Source organism: Microcaecilia unicolor, chromosome 1, assembly GCF_901765095.1.
Source record: "Microcaecilia unicolor chromosome 1, aMicUni1.1, whole genome shotgun sequence".
Lineage (NCBI taxonomy): Eukaryota > Metazoa > Chordata > Amphibia > Gymnophiona > Siphonopidae > Microcaecilia > Microcaecilia unicolor.
The window spans coordinates 465,087,974-465,107,855 of NC_044031.1; the positions used below are offsets into that span (position 1 = coordinate 465,087,974).

The window sequence follows — 19,882 nt, forward strand, 5'->3', positions numbered from 1 at the left end:
ATTGTAGGCACGTACAAGGTTAACGCATGTTAAAAGCTTTAATGCGCCTATAACACTGCTTAGTAAACAGGGCCCAAAATGTGTTCTACTTTACCTAATATTTCTATGGATAAGGTCATGGATTATTCTACTTCTTTAATGTCAGCAAATTCGAGTGTTCCTGGTGATAGTACATGGACATTTTTTTAGGGGGACGGATTTAAAAGAAAATAGAAGGCTACTGTTGAATTTATTCAGTGTTCCCTGGACATTTGTCCTTCATAATCTTTTTAAATCTTTCTCAGAATCTTTTCTAACATAGTTGATGACCTGGCTTAATTTCTGTTTTGCTCAGGGGCACTAACCCTGCTATCAAGGTCACATTATCTTAACTCCAATCTTAAAAAATTCTAAATCCCAGGTCTGGACCAATGGTGTTGATTCCTCTGTTTGCTAAAATCTTAGAGGCTTTGGTTACACAGCGACTTGGGGAATATTTAAATCAGCATAATATCTTTTCATTTTCTCGATCAGGATTCAGGAAGGATTTTAGTATGGAAACCGCTTTATGTGCCCTGGTATCTGAAACAAAATATTGTACCAATAGGGGTATTCAAGTGCTGCTAATTCAATTTGATCTATCAGAAGCGTTTGATGTAATTGACCATGAACTGATTATATGGTTACTAGATGGGATAGGTATATCCAGTGGCATACCAAGGGTGGGGTGGTCTGCCTGAGGTCCACGCTGCATCAAGCAGATGTCGGCTTCACCAGTTCCCTGCTTCTTCTGACGTTACTTCCTGTTCCGGGAAAGGGAACTGGTGGAGCCAACAGCCACACAACTGCTCCCAGCACCCCAGGAGGTAAGACGGAGGGTGAAGGTGATGCGCCAGGGGGAGGTGATGTGCTGGGCAGTGTGCTGCAGCAATCTGCCCCAGGTGCCAGCCAGCCTAGGAACGTCACTGGGTATATCAGGCTCAGTGTTAAACGGGTTCAATGGGTTTTTAACTCTTAGATCCTACCAGGTTAAAATGGACAATGAGATGTCGGCCCCATGGACTCCAAGATGTAGTGTTCCCCAGGGATCCATATTATCACCCATTATTTTCAACATAGCAATGTCATCTCTTGGTAAAACCTTGGATATTAATGCAGTGAAAATGTTTTTATATATGGATAACTTCACATTACTTATTCCACTGAAGAGGGGGATATCAAGCTTGGAGTCTACAGCTGCAAACTATGTTAAATTACTGGAAGAGTGGGCTAAAATTGAATTTAGATAAAATGATATTTTTATAGCTTCTAACTTGCAACAAGCTGTTTTATATCAAATAGTAACCATAGATAAGGTCAGCTTTCCAGTGGAACCAGAGCTCAAAATCTTGGGTATAGTGTTAGATACTTCACTTTCTTTTGAAAAGCAAATAGCTCAGTTAACTAAAAAAAGTTTTCATTTCTTTAATTAAAAAGAATTAAACACTGCTTAGAACCTTTGCAGTTCAAATTAATCATGCAGGCCTTAATTTTAAGCCAGCTATATTACTGTAATGTTTTACTAGTTGGCTGTTCACAAACTAAAGAGGGTACAAACATTACAGAATGTGGCGGTTCATCTGGTATATGCTGCTAAGAGTTTTGATCGGGTTATTCCCCTGTTGACCAGAGCACACTGGCTACCTATTCAGACAAGGGTGTATTTTAAAGTCTGTACGCTTATTTTTTAAATATTACATGATTATGCTCTTGAGTATTTTGTTAGCTTTGAATACTATTCCTTGTCGGACCACTACAGTACAACTATGTAATTATTTGCTTCTACATTTGTCACCTCCAAGGTTAAAAAGGTATAAAAGTTTTTTAAATTCTCCTTTTCCTTTATAGGAGTCAAATTTTGGAATGACCTACCTGCTATTCTTAGGCTATCTGTTAGCCTCCTGAAATTTAGAAAAGTACTTAAAACTTGGTTGTTTGAGAAATTTCTGGATTGCTAATCAATCTTGGTTCTGCATTTTATATTTTAAGGTTGGGTTTTGCTAATTTAACGTAATTACTGTACATTTTAAATGTGACTTTTGTCAGATATAGTTTCCAAGGTGTGTTATTAAGATATTATGTATATTCCTCAGGTATGCCTATGCCACATAGAACTAATTTTGGTTACTGCAGTATAGTATAATATATGTGGGTACAATGGGTTTTGGAGAGCTCAGTTTCCACCACAAGTGTAACAGGTAGGGGGAGGTATGGGACTAGGTTCACCTGTCTGCCAAAGTCCCAGATATTCATTGCCAGTGCCCGGATAGGGCTCAGCCCTGAATATCTGGGTCTAAATTAGCTGGCTGTGGTCAGTGTTTAAAACAAATGCTGACTTACCGGCTGAATAATGACCCACATTTGATATAAATCATCCCCAGTTCTCTTCCTTTATTGTGGATGTCAATAACTTCCCACCTTCCCTCTCCATCAGGTACCACTTCCACAGATATCTCTACCTAAAATAAATAACTTTGCATTTTGCAACTTAGTTGAGAAGTAGTCAGCCACTCACTCCTCTGCTCTTCTTGGATCATCTCATGCTATGTACTCCCTCCCTCCGGTGAGGCCACTGTTATAGATCTTTGCATCATCTGCCAAGACAAACTTTTCCTCTTAATCCCTCTGTCTCGGTCTTTAAAAGTGCAAGCAAAGCCGATCCTATGAACTGGGAGAATTGTTCTCAGCAATGTTCATGTTAACTAGAAGATTTTCACCTGCAGACTTTTCATCAATTTGCAATGAGAAAAATTCCCTTTATGAAAACTGAGTCAGGAAAAGTGTGCACACAAGTTTGCCTTCCTGAGCCTGTGCATCTTGCTCCCTCTGAAACATCTTTTTCAGTCTTCCCCTTGCTGAAAATTACAGCATACCTAGATAAAGTCTTAGGGTGTGGTAATTTCAAATTTGGCATGCGCCAAAAACATGCAGTAGAAAATTTTTCCATTTTCTACCGCGAGGCACCTACCCGGCGGTAAATGGCAATCAGCACACACTGGATGCTTACCGCACAGGTAGCATGTGAGACCTTACTGCTAACTCAATGGATGGCGGTAAGGTCTCAGGCCGAAAATGGATATTAGCTGGTTTTCATTTTGCCGCACATCCATTTTCCGGCCCCTTAAAATAATCCCTTTTTTCCAGATGCGGTACAATAAGGGTCCAGTGTCCACACAAAAATATGCACCCACACTGCCGCAGGCCAGTTTTTGGCACAACTTTGTAAAAGGGACCCTTAATTTCTATTTTTGCATGCTTTTCTTTGCAACTCTTGGTTCTCTTTTTTTATCCTCAAATTTTCCCCAACAGGAGTTCTCCCAGTGATGTGCTGGATCCGGCTCTCCTGGGCTCACGAGAGCTGTTTGTTAAGTTTTTAAGAATTTGGGGAGCTGGTTGTTAATGTAGGACCCCCCCCACCCCACATCTACTTTAACAACTGGCTTCCAAAATGTGGGCTGGTGCCCCCTCCTGAATTCTTTTACTTTGCTGGTGGTGATGCTGAGCCCTGCCAGACAACTAACTAGACTGCTGCTGCTCCCCGCTCCTTGTTTGCAGTTCTGAGCAGCAGGCTGGGACTTCTTCATGCAAGAGAAGTCCCAGCATGCTGCTCAGAACTGCAATCAAGCAGTGAGGAGTGGTGGCAGTCCATTTATTGGCCGGTGGGGCTCGGAATCCCTGCAAGCAAAGGAATGCCTAGTGTGCCTGCACGAAGGGTGGAGGAAAGAGAGGCATGCGTTACCCCGCCAGTGTGCCCCTGCCACCCCCAAAACTACAGGGCTGGCTATGCCCGGAGTAACAGCCCTTTGTTAAAAATTTACCAGCACACCCCTCACTACCCCCCCCCCCCCTAGATGTCATGCCCAGGCAGCACAAGGAATGCTTTCCAACTTTAAGTGCTGGAAGGACATCTCTACACTGCTGTTCTATGTCCAATAGAGGCCGCCATGGCAGTGGAAAATATCTTTCATCTCTTCCTAGGAAAGTGCCCCTCAACCATTGATGGTGCACCAGGTAAGATGCTTAAAGATAAGGCTCCTATGCCATACTATATAGGGCTTGAAGGTCAGTATTGATGGTATTCTTTTATAAAAGGATTTTACTTTTATCCTGTGTTTATTATTTAGGTTTGTAAGGATTTCATGAGAAATCTCTGTGAAAAGGAAGACGGTCACTAAAATGACAGCCAAACATATGAAGTCTTATTTTAGTGTTTTATTGTCTTGGAAACCCAATAAATTTCTCCTTCAGAAATGTCTCTATCATCACAGCTGATGTGTGGAGGGTAACATAATATAAGCGTTGCCATACTGGGACAGACCGAAGGTCCATCAAACCCAGCATCCTGTTTCCAACAGTGGCTAATCAAGGTTACAAGTACATGGCAAGATCCCAGAACAGCACAACACATTTTATGCTGCTTATCCTAGAAATAAGCAGTGGATTTTCCCCAAGTCTGTTTTAATAATGGCTTATGGACTTTTCTTTCAGGAAGCTATCCAAACCTTTTTTAAACCCCACTAAGCCAACTGCTTTTACCACATTTTCTGGCAACAAATTCCAGAGTTTAATTACACGTTGAGTGAAAAAAATATTTTCTCCAATTTGTTTTGAATTTACTACTTTGTAGCTTCATTGCGTGTCCCCTAGTCCTAGATTTTTTTTGAAAGAGTAAACAAGTGATTCACGTCTACCCGTTCCGCTCCACTCATTATTTTATAGACCTCTTTCATATCTCCCCTCAGCTATATCTTTTCTCCAAGCTGAAGAGCTGTAGCCGCTTTAGCCTTTCCTCATAGGGAAGTCGCCCCATCCCCTTTATCATTTTCATCGCCCTTTTCTGTACCTTTTCTAATTCCACTATATCTTTTTTGAGATGCGGTGACTAGAATTGCACATAGTATTCAAGGTGTGGCTGCACCATGGAGCGATAAAAAAAAGCCATTATAACGTCCTCATGTTTGTTTTCCATTCATTTTCTAATAATTCCTAACATTCTATTTGCTTTTTCTTAGCTGCTGCTATGCACTGAGCAGAAGGTTTCAACGTATCAACGATGACACCTAGATCCCTTTCCTGGTTGGCGATTCCTAATGTTGAACCTTAAGTGACAAAAGTAGGCACCTATTTAGGTGTAATTTTATAAACACACATAAGGATGTCTACGTGGGTGCCTGCATTTACATGCCACATGTGTGTGCAAATGTGCAGAATACCAGCACTGTTGCAGATATGTGAACACTTATGCTCATAAGTGGCAGTAAAGAAGCTAAGCAATATTCTACAAGATACGTGTAAGTGGTGTGACATGTATATGCAAGGGGAGAATTCACAAGGGTGGAGCATTCATAGAACATGGGCGGTGTAACTATAGGTACCTAATTTTAGGCATGTGGATGCTGCATTACACTAGTATCCTATAACAGAATCTGAGCACCCAGATGCTTTTTGTGGCATAGGCTCTCACTGTGCAGTATCAGGGTGCCTATGGAGGCACCCACTTATACAATTACCTCTATCAGCTAGATTTTATATATGGTGCTTTAAAAAAATCGGCATTGAAGAAAAATACGCTTAGGTGTAGTCTATAAACTACACCTAAAGATAGGCGGTATACAGAATATGCCTAGGGTCCATCTGCATGACTAAATCTAGTCACAGGAATTTTGGTGTAAATGCCAGCGACTAAATTAGGCGTGGAGCAAGTGTATTCTATAACAGCACACATAATTTACAGAAACACCCACAATCCGCCCGTTCCACGCCCCCTTTTCTAATAATTTGCAAGCATCACATTATAGAATTTGCTTAGCAACTTGTGAGCATAAATTCTAATTAAAGCCAATTTGTGGCAATTGCTTGTTAATTGGCAATTATCAGCACAGAACTTTTAGTGACTTTTTAGAATTAGGGGGGGTGGTGCTCAAATTTGGACATGCTGCTGAGATGTGCACGCAAATTGGTTAACAAGCTCTTAACCATCAATAACTGAGAGCCAACAACCAATTGATATTAATTTGCACTTGCATCTGGCTGCATGCTACTCTATAAGGCATGCCTAACTCTCATAGCACATATCCCAAAAGGGGGCGTGGCCATGGGAGGGGAATGCACATGTCAGGGGTGTTCTGAAAGTTACACTCATTTATACAATACCAGGTAAGTGAAACCTAACTTGGAAACTAGCATTTACACCAGGTTTCAGCAGGCATATGTCTGGCACCCAACGTTAGGTGTGGCTATTGGTGCTACATGCTGTTCTATAATGGGCATGACCCCTCCCCCCTCCTTATGGAGAACAGATCTTTTTTGACACCCATTTTTGAGCGCTACTTCTAGAATTCCTCCCTATGTGCATAAATTACCATATTTTATAATATATGCATGCATGAGCATGCTTTGCCGAAACTTTACCCATGTGCATGCCTACCAGCAAAGCACATGTCTTCAGGCCACAGCACATACTTTTACATCAGTCAATATTTTATGAGGCCATTTATGCCCCGTATGTGGCCACATATGTACTGGAATTACAAATTACCTCCTTAATACTTTATTTATGTGAAAGGCAATTATATAAATTAGCACCTACAGTTGGGCACCAAATACCTGTGTATGGTACAGAATGCTGGCACAAACGTGGGTAATAGATGCCACTTGCCTCGATTCTATAACATACGAAGGCATTTCATTAAGGGCCCCTTAAACAAAGCGGTGGTACCCGTAACGCTGCTTTGCTGCATGACAATCCAGCACCACCACCGGGCTACCGCAGGAGCCCAGGGGTAGTGTATGACCCCAACGTGCGCATTTCTGGCACTGCCCGGATGCTGCCGGGTTAGGGTGGGAGCTCTTATCTGCGCTTTACTGCGGCTTTGTACATGGGGGGGCTCTAAGTGCACCTGTTCAAGGGGGAGTACTCATGGGTGTAGAAGGGGTATAACTTGTCTGGAATGTTTTTACGTTTGGGGAGCGTGCCAGGTGCCCTTGACCTGGATTGGCCACTGTCGGTGACAGGATGCTGGGCTAGATGGACCTTTGGTCTTTCCCAGTATGGCACTACTTATGTACTTATGGGTAGGCAATGGGCAGGTCTACCACATAGCTGCAAACACACCTGCCACTGACATAGTGTAAGTGTTCACAGTTACATATTCATACATAAGTGGTGCCTTAGCCCCATTTTCTAAAATGGCATGCACCCACATACATGCCCTTATAAAATACCGCTTGGTGCCATTGGAGCCAGTGCACAAAATGTGGCATCGCATTGGGCACCCTTTCAGAACTGCCTCCTTCGTTTACAACTATGGCTATGTATTGACAAATAATGGCTCCGAATAATGAGATTTTACATTCAAACAAATTTTCATAACACATAATAATCAGCTGTAGAGAATAAACATTTCTGGAGCTGAATGGTTTTCGGATTTGACATCTGAAACTTTTGTGGATTTTTACATTAAAAAGAAAAGGAAAAAAAATTAAGAAAACCGTGATAATGGACAACTTCCAGCTGCAAACCTCATGTGACATTCAACAGATTTTATGTTGGCTAATGAAAAAAAGTGTTCTTCCTTTCAGTAACATTAAAAAGAGACGCTTGTTATGCAATCAAACTGAGTTTAAGAAACCTACTGTGTTTTTACTATACATTCACTTTCAGCAAGTCACTTAACCCTCCATTGCCCCAAGTACAAAATAAGTACCTGTATATAATATGTAAACCGCTTTGATTGTAACCACAGAAAGGTGGTATATCAAGTCCCATTCCCTTTCTCTTTCCCATACTTCAAGAGATTCTTGACAAAGCAAAAATGCCCAATGCTGTACCACACACACAATCCAAAATACAATTATTAAATAAAAAAATAAATCAATTATAGTATAAAAAATAGACAAGAGCCCAGAAGCAGAAAGAGATCCAAGAAACAGAGAGGAAATGGTATCCAAAGGAAAAAAAAATAAAAATATTATGTTAGAAACCAAAAAACTAGTTTGACATTAAGAAAGACAACTTTATTACAGCTGCATTTCTGTTAGTGCCTTTCAAGTTTGTAACTTTTTTTTTTAATTTTCAAAATCTCCAAGCATTTTCTTAATTCAGAAAGTATTTTTGTAGATCAAAACTGGATGGCTTTCCCCATTTCATCTTTTTTTGGCAGCTGCTGTTTTGATCTCTTCATTGGCTCCGATTTGTTTCATGTTTCAACTAAAGATTAAAACTGCTCTGTAATTCCAAGCAGATGGGCCTGGTAGTCCAACCCTGTAATTATACCTTCCCTCTTTACCCTCTAACTACAAGTCATCCGTTTTCTGACTTTTAAACTCCCAGATCACAGGGATTTTATGTGCACCTTGGCATTCTTGCAGGTCTTGTTTAACGAGGCTCGACTCTACTGTCTACAGATTTTATTTGTAGAAGATCTGAGACCCCAAAGAAAAAATATAACTAGTTCGACAAGTGAACTTGCTCTCACTTCTTCCTAAATCCTCCAGATTTTTGAGCCTGGAGGATCTTAAATGACTTCATTGTACCTGTAACATATACCTGTTATCGGCTTCAGCCTTGCTTAATCCGTTAAGCTACTGAAATGAATTGCTACAGCGCTGCCAAAATAATTAGGGATGTGCACTGGTTCATTAGTGTACCTTAAAAAATATAGAAGCTGATATTAAGCCAGCCTGTGGCAGTCAGCATTTGAAACGGCTGTTGCAGGTAACCCCGCTGAACTCCACCCCCCCACTGGATATTCAGTACTGACCAGCAGTGTTAGTCAGTTAGCAGCAATCTTCAGATCACTAAGGTTTTTTTTTAAACTGTTTTTAGTGCACGCTAATGATTAGCACGAAGTAAATGCTAGACATGCCCATAATTAGCGTGTGCCAGAAATGCTACCGTGGCTTAGTAAAATGCCCTATAACTGGATAGCTGACCGGATAAAGTTAGGATAATCTTTTTTTGCAGTAACTGCTAACCATGGTCGGACAGCCAGAACATTTTATTTCACGTCATTCCCTATGTCATTTATGAGAATTATTGTTATATTTGGGTTTTTCTGGCCACTTTGTCAGTTTCAGATAATAGTGTGCACTCCTTGGAAATAGGGTATACTGTGTAAAAACAGGGTGCACTCTTTTTCTGAGTTTGCACATATTCAATGGTACACTCATGTGTGGTGGTTCCACTTTTGGGAAAGAGTTTGCACTATTTCTGAAATAGTGCTCCCTATTTCCACATAATGAGCTCTATGTTTGGCAAACGACAAAACACAAAAGGGAAAATTCTATAAATGGTGCCGAAATTACGCGTCGATAAAAATTGGTGCTCAATGTCATTCTATAAAGGGCACTCCAAGATAAGCATTCTTTATAGTATAGCTTTGAGCGCCGAATTCTGTGCTCAAATTTGGGCGTGAGATCTTATGCCAGCTGAAACCTGGTGTAAATCCTGGTGCACAAGTTGGGTGTGGATCCCCGCAATTTTGTAACACTGCACGCATCTTTTGTGAATGCCCCTGACTCGCACATGCCCCTCCCATGGCCACACCTCCCTTTGAGTTATGCACAATCCATTTTAGGTGCCCATTGTTACAGAATAGCATGTAGCCAGATTGGTACCTGAATCATTAGTGCCAATTAAGTGCTTAACTCCAATAATTAAATCATTGGAGCCCATTAACTAATTATTGTAGGCACCGACCAGGGATCGGCATCCAAATTTAGATGCCTTTTATAGAATCTGGGGGAAATGTGTTTTCTGTCCATTTTCATTTGGTATGACATAGGACATGTTGCAAATGACAGCTCATCCCTACTCTGGATAAGTACCTTTGAATACTGGCTGGATAGTGTGTTAAAACGGACCTGACAAACATTTCTTATTAAAATAAATATGTGAAACAAATCAAAAAAGTCTTAAAATTGTGGGAAAAAATCCAAATGAACTGAAAAAAACTTTTGACCTGTTGACATCCCACTGAATATGTTTCATCCATGTCTTTCATGTTATGCTTGCTCATTTTATTAATCAAGATAATATATTTGCTAGCTCAGGATACTATACAGCCTATCATTAAGAAAAGCCAAGCTATGCTCTGTTACATCCCAAGACCCTAAAGATGGAAGGTCTCCAGTTGACGAGGATCATGTAGGTGTGACATGAATTACACAACTTAGTAACTGAGTTTCTGTAGTACCAAGATTAATACCTTGACACACAGAGTGGGTACAGATAGGAATACCAGTCAGAGAGCCAATTCAAAGGCTCTGTACCTTCAGCTCTCCCCCCCCCCCCTTAAAATGAAGGCCCTCTGCCTCCCTCCAAGAATCCTGATCACCTTCCTAACACTACACTTCTCAGAATTATATTGGGAAATGGGATATTTAAAAACCACCCATCCGCCCTGCTGTTTCTTTGCGTTTGGTTTTCAGAACATATTGTTTTGTTTTGACTGCATACCTTTCTTTGGCACTCCGTCAGAAGCTGCTGCCCCAGGTGACTGCCTAGTCCTGTGGTTCCCAAATCTGTCCTGGGGGAACCCTCAGCCAGTCAGGTTTTCAGGATATCCACAACAAATATTCAAGAGAGAGATTTGCATGGACCCCAGGACAGATTTGGGAACCATTGGTCTAGTCCCTAAACCTGCCTCTTGGTTGGCCATTTCTGTCTAAGAGACAACATTGCTCTGGGTAAGAAGACACCAGGCTAAGCCAGAATGCATAGGACAGGTGTGCAGATCCCGCTCCAGCATTCTGATTTCTCAGCCCAGTAAACTGAAGCAAACATAGCAGAGAAGTCAAAGGGCCAATGCCATACCATGGATTAATTTGTCAGTTTTATAATAGGTTTCTACTAACACGCATTTGCAAGAAGTGGACAACTGTATTTTAAAACAACAATAACATGATTGATAAGGTTTGTTTACAGTCTCTTCAGTTGGTAATAAAATAACAAACAAACCCAGTCATCAAACTTCCATGACTTCTGATAAAGGCTAGATGTACCATTATTAAAACAGACTGGGGGAAAATCCACTGCTTACTTCTGGGATAAGCAGCATAAAATGTTTTGTACTTTTTGGGGGATCTTGCCAGGTATTTGTGACCTGGGCTTGGCCACTGTTGGAAACAGGATGCTGGGCTTGATGGACCTTTGGTCCGGCCCAGTATGGCAATACTTTTGTACTAATAAGGTTTTTGCTATTGTGTATATAGACGAAACAATGTTGGGCTTAGTTTCACTCTTTGATATATTAGTATGCTGTGTAGACCCTCTTAAGAATCGTTTTGCCATCATAAGCAATTGGAGCATGGCTTCTGGGATGGAAAAGAAAAGGACAGTATACTGGTTTTTGTATAAATATAGACAGCCCGACACAGGCCGTGTTTCGCCCAACTGGGCTGCTTCAGGGGCTATATAAGAGTCCTTTGCTACCAAATATAAGGTGCATGTGAAATGTCTTATTAAACAATGTATGAAGGATTGATCTGGTTTGAAAAAAACAGCTGAATCAGAGATGCCAAAAGCATAACTTGCTAATATGGAGTCGATATTACAGTCACGTATCTCCGAGGTATATTGTTTGAAATAAACTATATTTGTCTTTTTACACGATCTGCTTTTTTATCTTCCACCTTGGAGTTTGCAGACTGTCTGCCTTTGTGCTTTCTTGGACCCTCCCTTTTGGGCAAAGAAAAGGACAGGCCAGTGGTCATAAAAGGTAAGTTTGATTTGCAAAAATATGTGGTTATGCAAGCAACATCGAAACATTGTAAAAGACTGCAGATAAAGACCATATAGCCTATCCAGTCTTCCCATCTCCCCCCCCCCCCCCAACCAAATAAAAATGAGAGTTAGAATGCCATTAAAACAAAGCCATGGGGGGGAAAAACAGGTAAGCTGATGTCTGGCAAAATGTATTGCTAACACTACCTTTTAAAAAAAGGATAGATCTGAATGTCAATAAGCAGTTTTATATTAAATACAGGTTCTTATTTTGTACCTGGATTAATGGAAGGTTAAGTGCCTTGCTCAGAGTCACAATGGAATGTAGTGGGAATTGAACCCAGTTCCCTGGCTCTCAGGCCACTGTGCTAACCACCAAGCCACTCCTTCACTCTGGTGCAAATGCTAGCAAGAATAGAATTATACAATCCGCATTATTGCAACAAAATATATCGATTAATTCTCCTACCTACACTAAAGACTAACTGCCAAGGAAGCCTTCCGAAGGTAAACTGCACATACAAGATTATACCTCTCCCGATCTGGCGAGCAACTGTGTGCCAAGCTATGGGGGGAACTCGAGTCAAGACCCCCTGCGATAGAGAAAACTCATTCATGCAAGCCTTCCTTCACTTTTTTTTTCAGCCTCCTGACCTTCAGCACTTCACATGCAAAGGACAACATTCACTCCAAAAGAGAGAGAAGCAGCAGGCAGGGAACCGTTGCAATTGGGTTCTCGTCTGCACAAGCAAGCAGGTTAAATAATTATGGTAAGGAAGTGTTCCTATCATAGGAGCCGACTCTGTGGGTGCATGAACACCCCCAATACTGAGAAAATTCCTTGTATGTGTCCAAGGAAGGGTTATTTCCACTGGGTTTAGGACTCCCAATAATTTTGAAAAGTTGGCTCCCATGGTTCATATAAACTATTCTATTCTGTTCCTTACCTCTCTACATTTTAGTAATCTTCCCTGTCCATTGTTGTCGCTATTGTTTTCTTATGTGTCCAGGTGCTTCTTTCTCCTGACCATCAGGCAGTCCTAATAATCGTTCCAGATCATGTGCGGTGGATGCTAATTATGGTAAGAATTTTTTTTTTTTTTTTTTTTTGGGGGGGGGGGGGGGGGGGGAAGGGTCCTCTGCGGTGCAATTTTTCTAGCAAAAAAGGTGCCGGTACTCAAATGACAGGCCACCCTTCAGGGGTGGGGTGATCACTGAGGGACCCACCCCACAATAGCCAGGCCACCTGCAACCAGTCACAGAATCTATGACAAGGCAGAATCGGTGTCTAGAGCCTAAGTTCTTTCATTAAAACTTGGGGACCATGGGTCAATTTTAGCAGACACTGGAAAAGGTGCCGGTACTCAGTACCCCCGAGTACCCCCTCAAAAAAGCCCTGGTCCTCTGTCACCCCACTTCCCCATCCCACCCGGGCTCGTCGCGGTGCTGAAGAGACACTTTACAGCACGCGGGGCTCTTCTCCTGACCAAAGCAGCGCACGAGCCCCCCCCCCCCCGTGCATGACATTCAGCTCATTGTATTAGCACGGCAATTTTACACGGGTCACCAACCACTGCTATATATCCAGTTATTTAAAACAGAAAAGGCGGAACACGTTCCCAAACAGCGGCGAGCAAAAAAAAGTGAACTGGCAAACTCTCACCGTGCAGGAGGAGCGCCGCGAGCAGGTAGCGCAGCAGACACATCTTCTCCGTCTCCGAAGCCTTCGAGGTTCCTCCAGGTTCCAAACTCCTTCCCCAGTCCGAAAACACATCCAACCCTCTTCGGAAACCGAGCTGCAGCCGCGGGTGCGTGTTCAGGAGCGCTAGTGCGGCCCAAAGCGAGCCCCCTCCCGCCCAAAACCCCCCTCCCCAGGACAAAACCCAAATCACTTCATGACCGGGGAAAGCGCGGAGAGGCGACGGAGCTGGAGAGTGAGTGAAATCCCCGAGGGGGGCTGACGGCGGATCCTCCACGGGCTTCAGAAGCCTCGCAGCAGCTCTGCTTTCCTTCTCATGTTTCACCCTCTACAACCATTAATGAAGGAAACAAAATACACAGTCCCGTCCCTCCGCTTTCACCTCCCCCCTCTCAGTCGCCGTTTATAAGGAGGAGGAGGCGAAGCTCCGGCTGGGACTGGGAGGGGGGAGGGGGCGGGGAGGCACCGCCCCCTCCACTGAAGAGCCGACGTTGCCCGGGAGCGGGAGGTGTGGGAAGCGCGAGCCGCTCACCGCTCCCACCTCCTGTCACGAAATGTCCCCCCTCACCCCCCCTCCTCCACCCCACGACACAAAACGGCAGAAAAATAATCCTTAATGAGTTGACCCCACTCACTGATCTCCAACAAAGTCTCAGTTCCTGGCTTTTTATTGGACCCAGTGTAGTTATTATACCCCAAATGTGCCTGAGCCTGCAAAGTTTCTAGTCAGGTTACTTACTGTACATCCCTGGCAGAGGGTCTCATACCGGCCCACAGGCTTTAGTCATCCTTTTTTTTTTTTTTCACTTGTGTGTTTGCTGAAGAAGTCTGGTAGTTCGTAATGCCCTTTTCTGTGCGAGCTCAGTTTTCTAGTCTAAAAAGCCTTGAATCTGAATTGCTGTCAGATGCTCAGTGTTCAAACGACCCTGTAGCTGACACTTTGCGACCCAAGTGGAAAGAAAACTTCTTTCCCTATGATATTTTTTTCCTTCAACCTAAATCTATTTATATTTAAGTTGAATAAATATTACTAATATTTAAAAGAAGGCTATCAGTTTGAGAAGTTATTTTGTCATGCAGTTTGCTACTTTCTGGTTTTTTTTGTTAACAAAGAAAGCACAATTTCAAATAGTTTGCAAATTATGAGATACTATTATACTCCTTATAAAGTACATATCTCTCAAGTTTATAGTTACAGTAGCTTAATGTGAGAATATACTGCATGGTCGCTTAACTTTCATGCATTTTCTAATGCTGGTCCCCTGTTAAAGTGACAATTAACATTTAGTACTTGGCCACTGTCAACTTGGGAGCACTAGAGCCTCTTATTTCGAAGGCACTAAATCTCCCATGTTAACCGTGTATTAGCCAGTTAGTGTAACATGCTAACTAGATAATGCTTCCACACCCACTCTCCACTCATGCCATGCCTCTTAACAGAAAATTTCAGAAAAATTCAATAATGCATGTTTGAATGCATGGAAACAGGAAAACTACAGCAAAATCCTTTAACATGTTTGCATGGTAGCTTGTTTCTGTGCATTAACCATGTGTTAATTGCTTAGCACACTTTAGTAAAAGGGCCCTTTAGATATATGCAATTAATTGTTCAAAGTTGCTACTTTTCATAAAAACAGCACCCAGGTATAATTGGTCTATGGAACATTGTAGATGATGGCTGAAGAAGACCCAGTGATCTAACAGGTCTATCTAGTTATTTCCAGGGCTTTTTTTGAGAGGGTACTTGAGGGTACTGAGCATCAGCACCTTTTCCATTGTCTTCTAAAACTGATTCATGGTCCCCAAGTTTTAATGAAAGAGCTCAGGCTCTTCACACCAATTCTGCCTTGTCATAGATTCTGTGACTGGTTGCAGGGTCCTGGCTATTGTGGCATGAGTCCCTCACAGGGGGATGATCAGAAGCAAACGCCGGCGCTAGAGGCTGTTATTGACATACTAGCGCTGGCGTTTGCTACCGCCCCATGATCAGAGCCCTCGAGCGCGTGAAACAACATGCTCGAGGGCTCTGAACGCAACTAGCATATGCTAAACAGGGCAAACATATTCATCCCCAATGATCAGCAGCCAGCGCGCCAAAGATTGGGTCACTGCGTGCGGCAAACCCTACACCAGCTCCGAGCTGGCATTAGGGTTTGCAAATCATTGGTGAGGAGTGGTGAGCCCTGTCCTGTTGGAGGAGGGAGTTTCTCCCTTATGTGGTGTATAGCCCCGCCCAGCGCATCACAGGCTACACTGGGCAGGGCTGGGCGCCGCCATTTTGCAGTGTTGCAGGAAGAGGAGGGAGGCAGGCTACGCTCCCTCCTCCAACCCACAAGGTAGGGTAGTAGGGGGGACTAGGGGGGCTGGAGACCCACCAGATCTCCAGCCCTCCCTGAACCTTGGGGGGCATCATGGGAGGGGGGACCGGTGGTCCAGCGGACCTCCAACCTCCCTGTTGCTGGGGGAGGGGGTTGGTTGGTCACCCACTAGGCCACCAGGGACTGTTTGTAGAGGGGAATTAGGGGGGCTGGAAACCCACTGGATCTCCAGACCTCCCTGAACCTGGGGGCGGATCGTCGGGGGGACCGGAGGTCCACCAGACCTCCAGCCCCCGTTGCTCGGGGCAGGGGTAGTTGGGACCTGGTGGTCCCATGGACCTCCAGCCACTGTGTTTGACAGGTTTGGCCTTTTGACAGCCCAGACCTGTCAAACAAGTGCGGGAGGATTGTGCTGAGCGCATGCTCAGGCACAATTCTCCCGCACTTCTACCTCATGATCAGAGATAATTGCTTGCTTAAATTTGCATGCAATTATCTCTGATCATCGGTGCAGTAAAGCTCCATGCTGTGCCAGCGCTATTTTAGAGCGCTGTTTGGAACAGCATGGGGCTTTTGATCATTTGCTTGTCAGTGATCACTGATCCCTTGAAGAGTGGCCTAGCATTTCAGTACCGGCACCTTTTTTGCTAGAAAAAACGCACTGGTTATTCCTGATCACAGCCGCCAGCCATAAAGCATAACCACTTGTGAGAGGACAGTCATAGTAACATAGTAGGTGACAGCAGAAAAAGACCTGTACAGTCCATCCAGTCTGTCCAACAAGATAAACTCATATGTGCTACTTTATATGTATACCTGACCTTGATTTGTATCTACAATTTTCAGGGTACAGACCATAGAAGTCTGCCCAGTACTAGCCCCGCCTCCCAACCACCGGTGCTGCCACCCAATCTCCGCTAAGCTTCTGAGGATCCATTCCTTCTGAACAGGATTCCTTTATGTTTATCCCACGCATTTTTGAATTCCGTTACCGTTTTCATCTCCACCACCTCCCGCGGGAGGGTATTCTAAGCATCCACCACTCTCTCCGTGAAAAAAATACTTCCTGACATTTTTCCTGAGTCTGCCCCCCTTCAACCTCATTTCATGCCCACTAGTTCTACCACCTTCCCGTCTCTGGAACAGGTTCGTTTACGGATTAATACCTTTCAAATATTTGAACGTCTGTATCATATTACCCCTGTTTCTCCTTTCCTCCAGGGTATACATGTTCAGGTCAGCAAGTCTCTCCTCATACATTTTGTAACGCAAATCCCATCCCATTTTTGTAGCTTTTCTTTGCACCGCTTCAATTTTTTTTTTAACATCCTTAGCAAGATACAGCTTCCAAAACTGAACACAATACTCCAGGTGGGGCCTCACCAACGACCTGTACAGGGGCATCAACACCTCCTTTCTTCTGCTGGTCACACTTCTGTCTATACAGCCTAGCAACCTTCTGGCTACAGCCACCGCATTGTCGCCTTCAGATCCTTAGATACAATCACCCCAAGATCCCTCTCCCTGTCTGTACATATCAGACTCTCACCGCCTAACACATACGTCTCCCGTGGATTTCTACTCCATAAGTGCATCACTTTGCATTTCTTCGCATTGAATTTTAATTGCCAATTAATTGCGATTTTTTGTTCCTTCAGTCGTTACCAGAAGCTGGTCTGCTTGCTTTGAATACCAAGGTATTTGCGTACATCTCTAGTCACGAATAGGGCTGCGGTCCTGCTACTAGATTTGGAGTTTACTGTTTGACCCCTGATGTAGACGCTCTCGTGTGTCGAAATACGGTTTGTGTCGGGTCTTTTATTTATCACAAATAAAGACTGTTGGATTCATATCTCCGGTGGTGATTCGTCTTTGGTCAGCTCTACTTTTTTCTGCTGTGTCTTGTCGTCATAGAGGATTTTCCTGTTTTGTACTATGAAACAAGCAAAACTCTTGGAACCATGGCCAGAGAATAGCAATGATTTGAACATCATTGAAAACCTTACGAGACTGGGAGACTGGGCGGCTAAATGGCAGATGACGTTTAATGTGAGCAAGTGCAAGGTGATGCATGTGGGAAAAAAGAACCTGAATTATAGATACATAATGCAACGTTCCATGCTAGGAGTTACGGACCAAGAAAGGGATCTGGGTGTCGTCGTCGATAATACACTGAAACCTTCTGCTCAGTGTGCTGCTGCGGCTAGGAAAGCGAATAGAATGTTGGGTATTATTAGGAAAGGTATGGAAAACAGGTGTGAGGATGTTGTAATACCGTTGTATCGCTCCATGGTACGACCGCACCTGAGTATTGTGTTCAATTCTGGTCGCCACATCTCAAGAAAGATATAATACAATTGGAAAAGGTGCAGCGAAGGGCGACTAAAATGATAGTGGGGATGGGACGACTTCCCTATGAAGAAAGACTAAGGAGGCTAGGGCTTTTCAGCTTGGAGAAGAGACGGCTGAGGGGAGACATGATAGAGGTATATAAAATAATGAGTGGAGTGTAACAGGTGGATGTGAAGCGTCTGTTCACGCTTTCCAAAAATACTAGGACTAGGGGGCATGCGATGAAACTACAGTGTAGTAAATTTAAAACAAATCGGAGAAAATGTTTCTTCACCCAACGCATAATTAAACTCTGGAATTCGTTGCCGGAGAACGTGGTGAAGGCGGTTAGTTTGGCAGAGTTTAAAAAGGGGTTAGACGGTTTCCTAAACCGCTACTAAATGGACTTGGAAAAAATCCACAATTCCAGGAATAACATGTATAGAATGTTTATACATTTGGGAAGCTTGCCAGGTGCCCTTGGCCTGGATTGGCTGCTGTCATGGACAGGATGCTGGGCTCGATGGACCCTTGGTCTTTTCCCAGTGAGGCATTACTTATGTACTTATGTATAGACAAAGATAAAGTAGAAGGTGACAATATACAATCCAGCATCTGAAAGGGACCTGGCACAGTGGATCACAGCTGTGTGGAATCAGAAGATAATATCAGAATTCTGCAAAAAACTGGCACAATCAATTCCTGACGTATGCAAACTGTCATCAAGAACATTACAAATACTGATGGACAGCAGAAGTCCAGACCAACAGAATGAAGCGGAGGTGACCAAGGCCAAATATTTGGAAAGAAATAATTTCTCATTATTGTGGATATCTGAGTCTTGCATCATTCTTCTCCTTGGTCATCTCCGCTTCGTTCTGTTAGTTGCACACTCTTGGTCATGAATGTATGGTAGGCACCAATAGCAAACCCTGCCATAGCACCTGACACTCAGCTGGAGTCAATAGCCTCTTTGACAAGTTAAATATATTAAAATCTTCTATGTTTGAGACCATGTTATCTGATATTCAAGCACTGACGTTAGTCCCAGTGGTTGAAATTCTGATGACAGTGCTATGAGTGGTTGCATGGCTGTAAAAAAATATTTGGATCCTGTGACAGATTTTGATGGATGAGAATCCTCATCAGATTCACTAGATCAGATGGCAAATGATAATTTTTGTAGCCATTTTCCTAGACTTATTTGTGTAGCCATATTCATCCCATCTGAATTCATTGATCTTTATGTCTTGATAGAACACTTCCAAGATGCTCCTGAAATTCTACTTATTCACCCTCAAATAAGCCTGTAGTCACCTGTGATTTCAACATTGTGTTTTTTTTTCTTCCGCATCTGTTTTTCATATTTGTACTGCACAGATTTATTAGTGGTGTCAGTGATCAATAACATTAGATCAAATGAACATTTGTATGGTATAGCATTCCATCAGTCTATAAGGCTGATTCATCCACAAAGAACTGTGGCTTTTCTGAATCCTCAAGCTTTATGGAATACGTTTCATGTGGTAAAATTCAGTGAATATGAAATTCTGCCCATATTAATCTCTTCTGTGCAGCAGATCAATCAACACGTCATGAAACATCCATGTTCTTATTAAATATATAAGTTCTGCTAATAAACCGTCAGCATTATTTTCATTGCAACTAAGATTATGATTCCATCCAAAAAATATCATAGTGCTCTGAAGCACAGTGATCCATAAATAATGGAGTAACACTATAATAAACCAAAGGTAAACAAATAATAATAATAAACCTTTTAGTTTCTAA

At 42.8% G+C, this 19,882-nt stretch overlaps 1 protein-coding gene across 1 annotated transcript in view; it reads right to left on the reverse strand.

Annotated features, from left to right (window-relative positions):
• APCDD1 (APC down-regulated 1) overlaps positions 1-13,805 on the reverse strand; it is a 93,121-nt gene extending 79,316 nt beyond the window's left edge. The window contains exon 1 of the mRNA XM_030213428.1: positions 13,407-13,805. Coding sequence (XP_030069288.1) covers positions 13,407-13,449 — 43 coding nt within the window. The 5' untranslated portion in view covers positions 13,450-13,805. The remainder of the gene's footprint in view (positions 1-13,406) is intronic.
• Between the last annotated feature and the right edge of the window lie 6,077 nt (positions 13,806-19,882).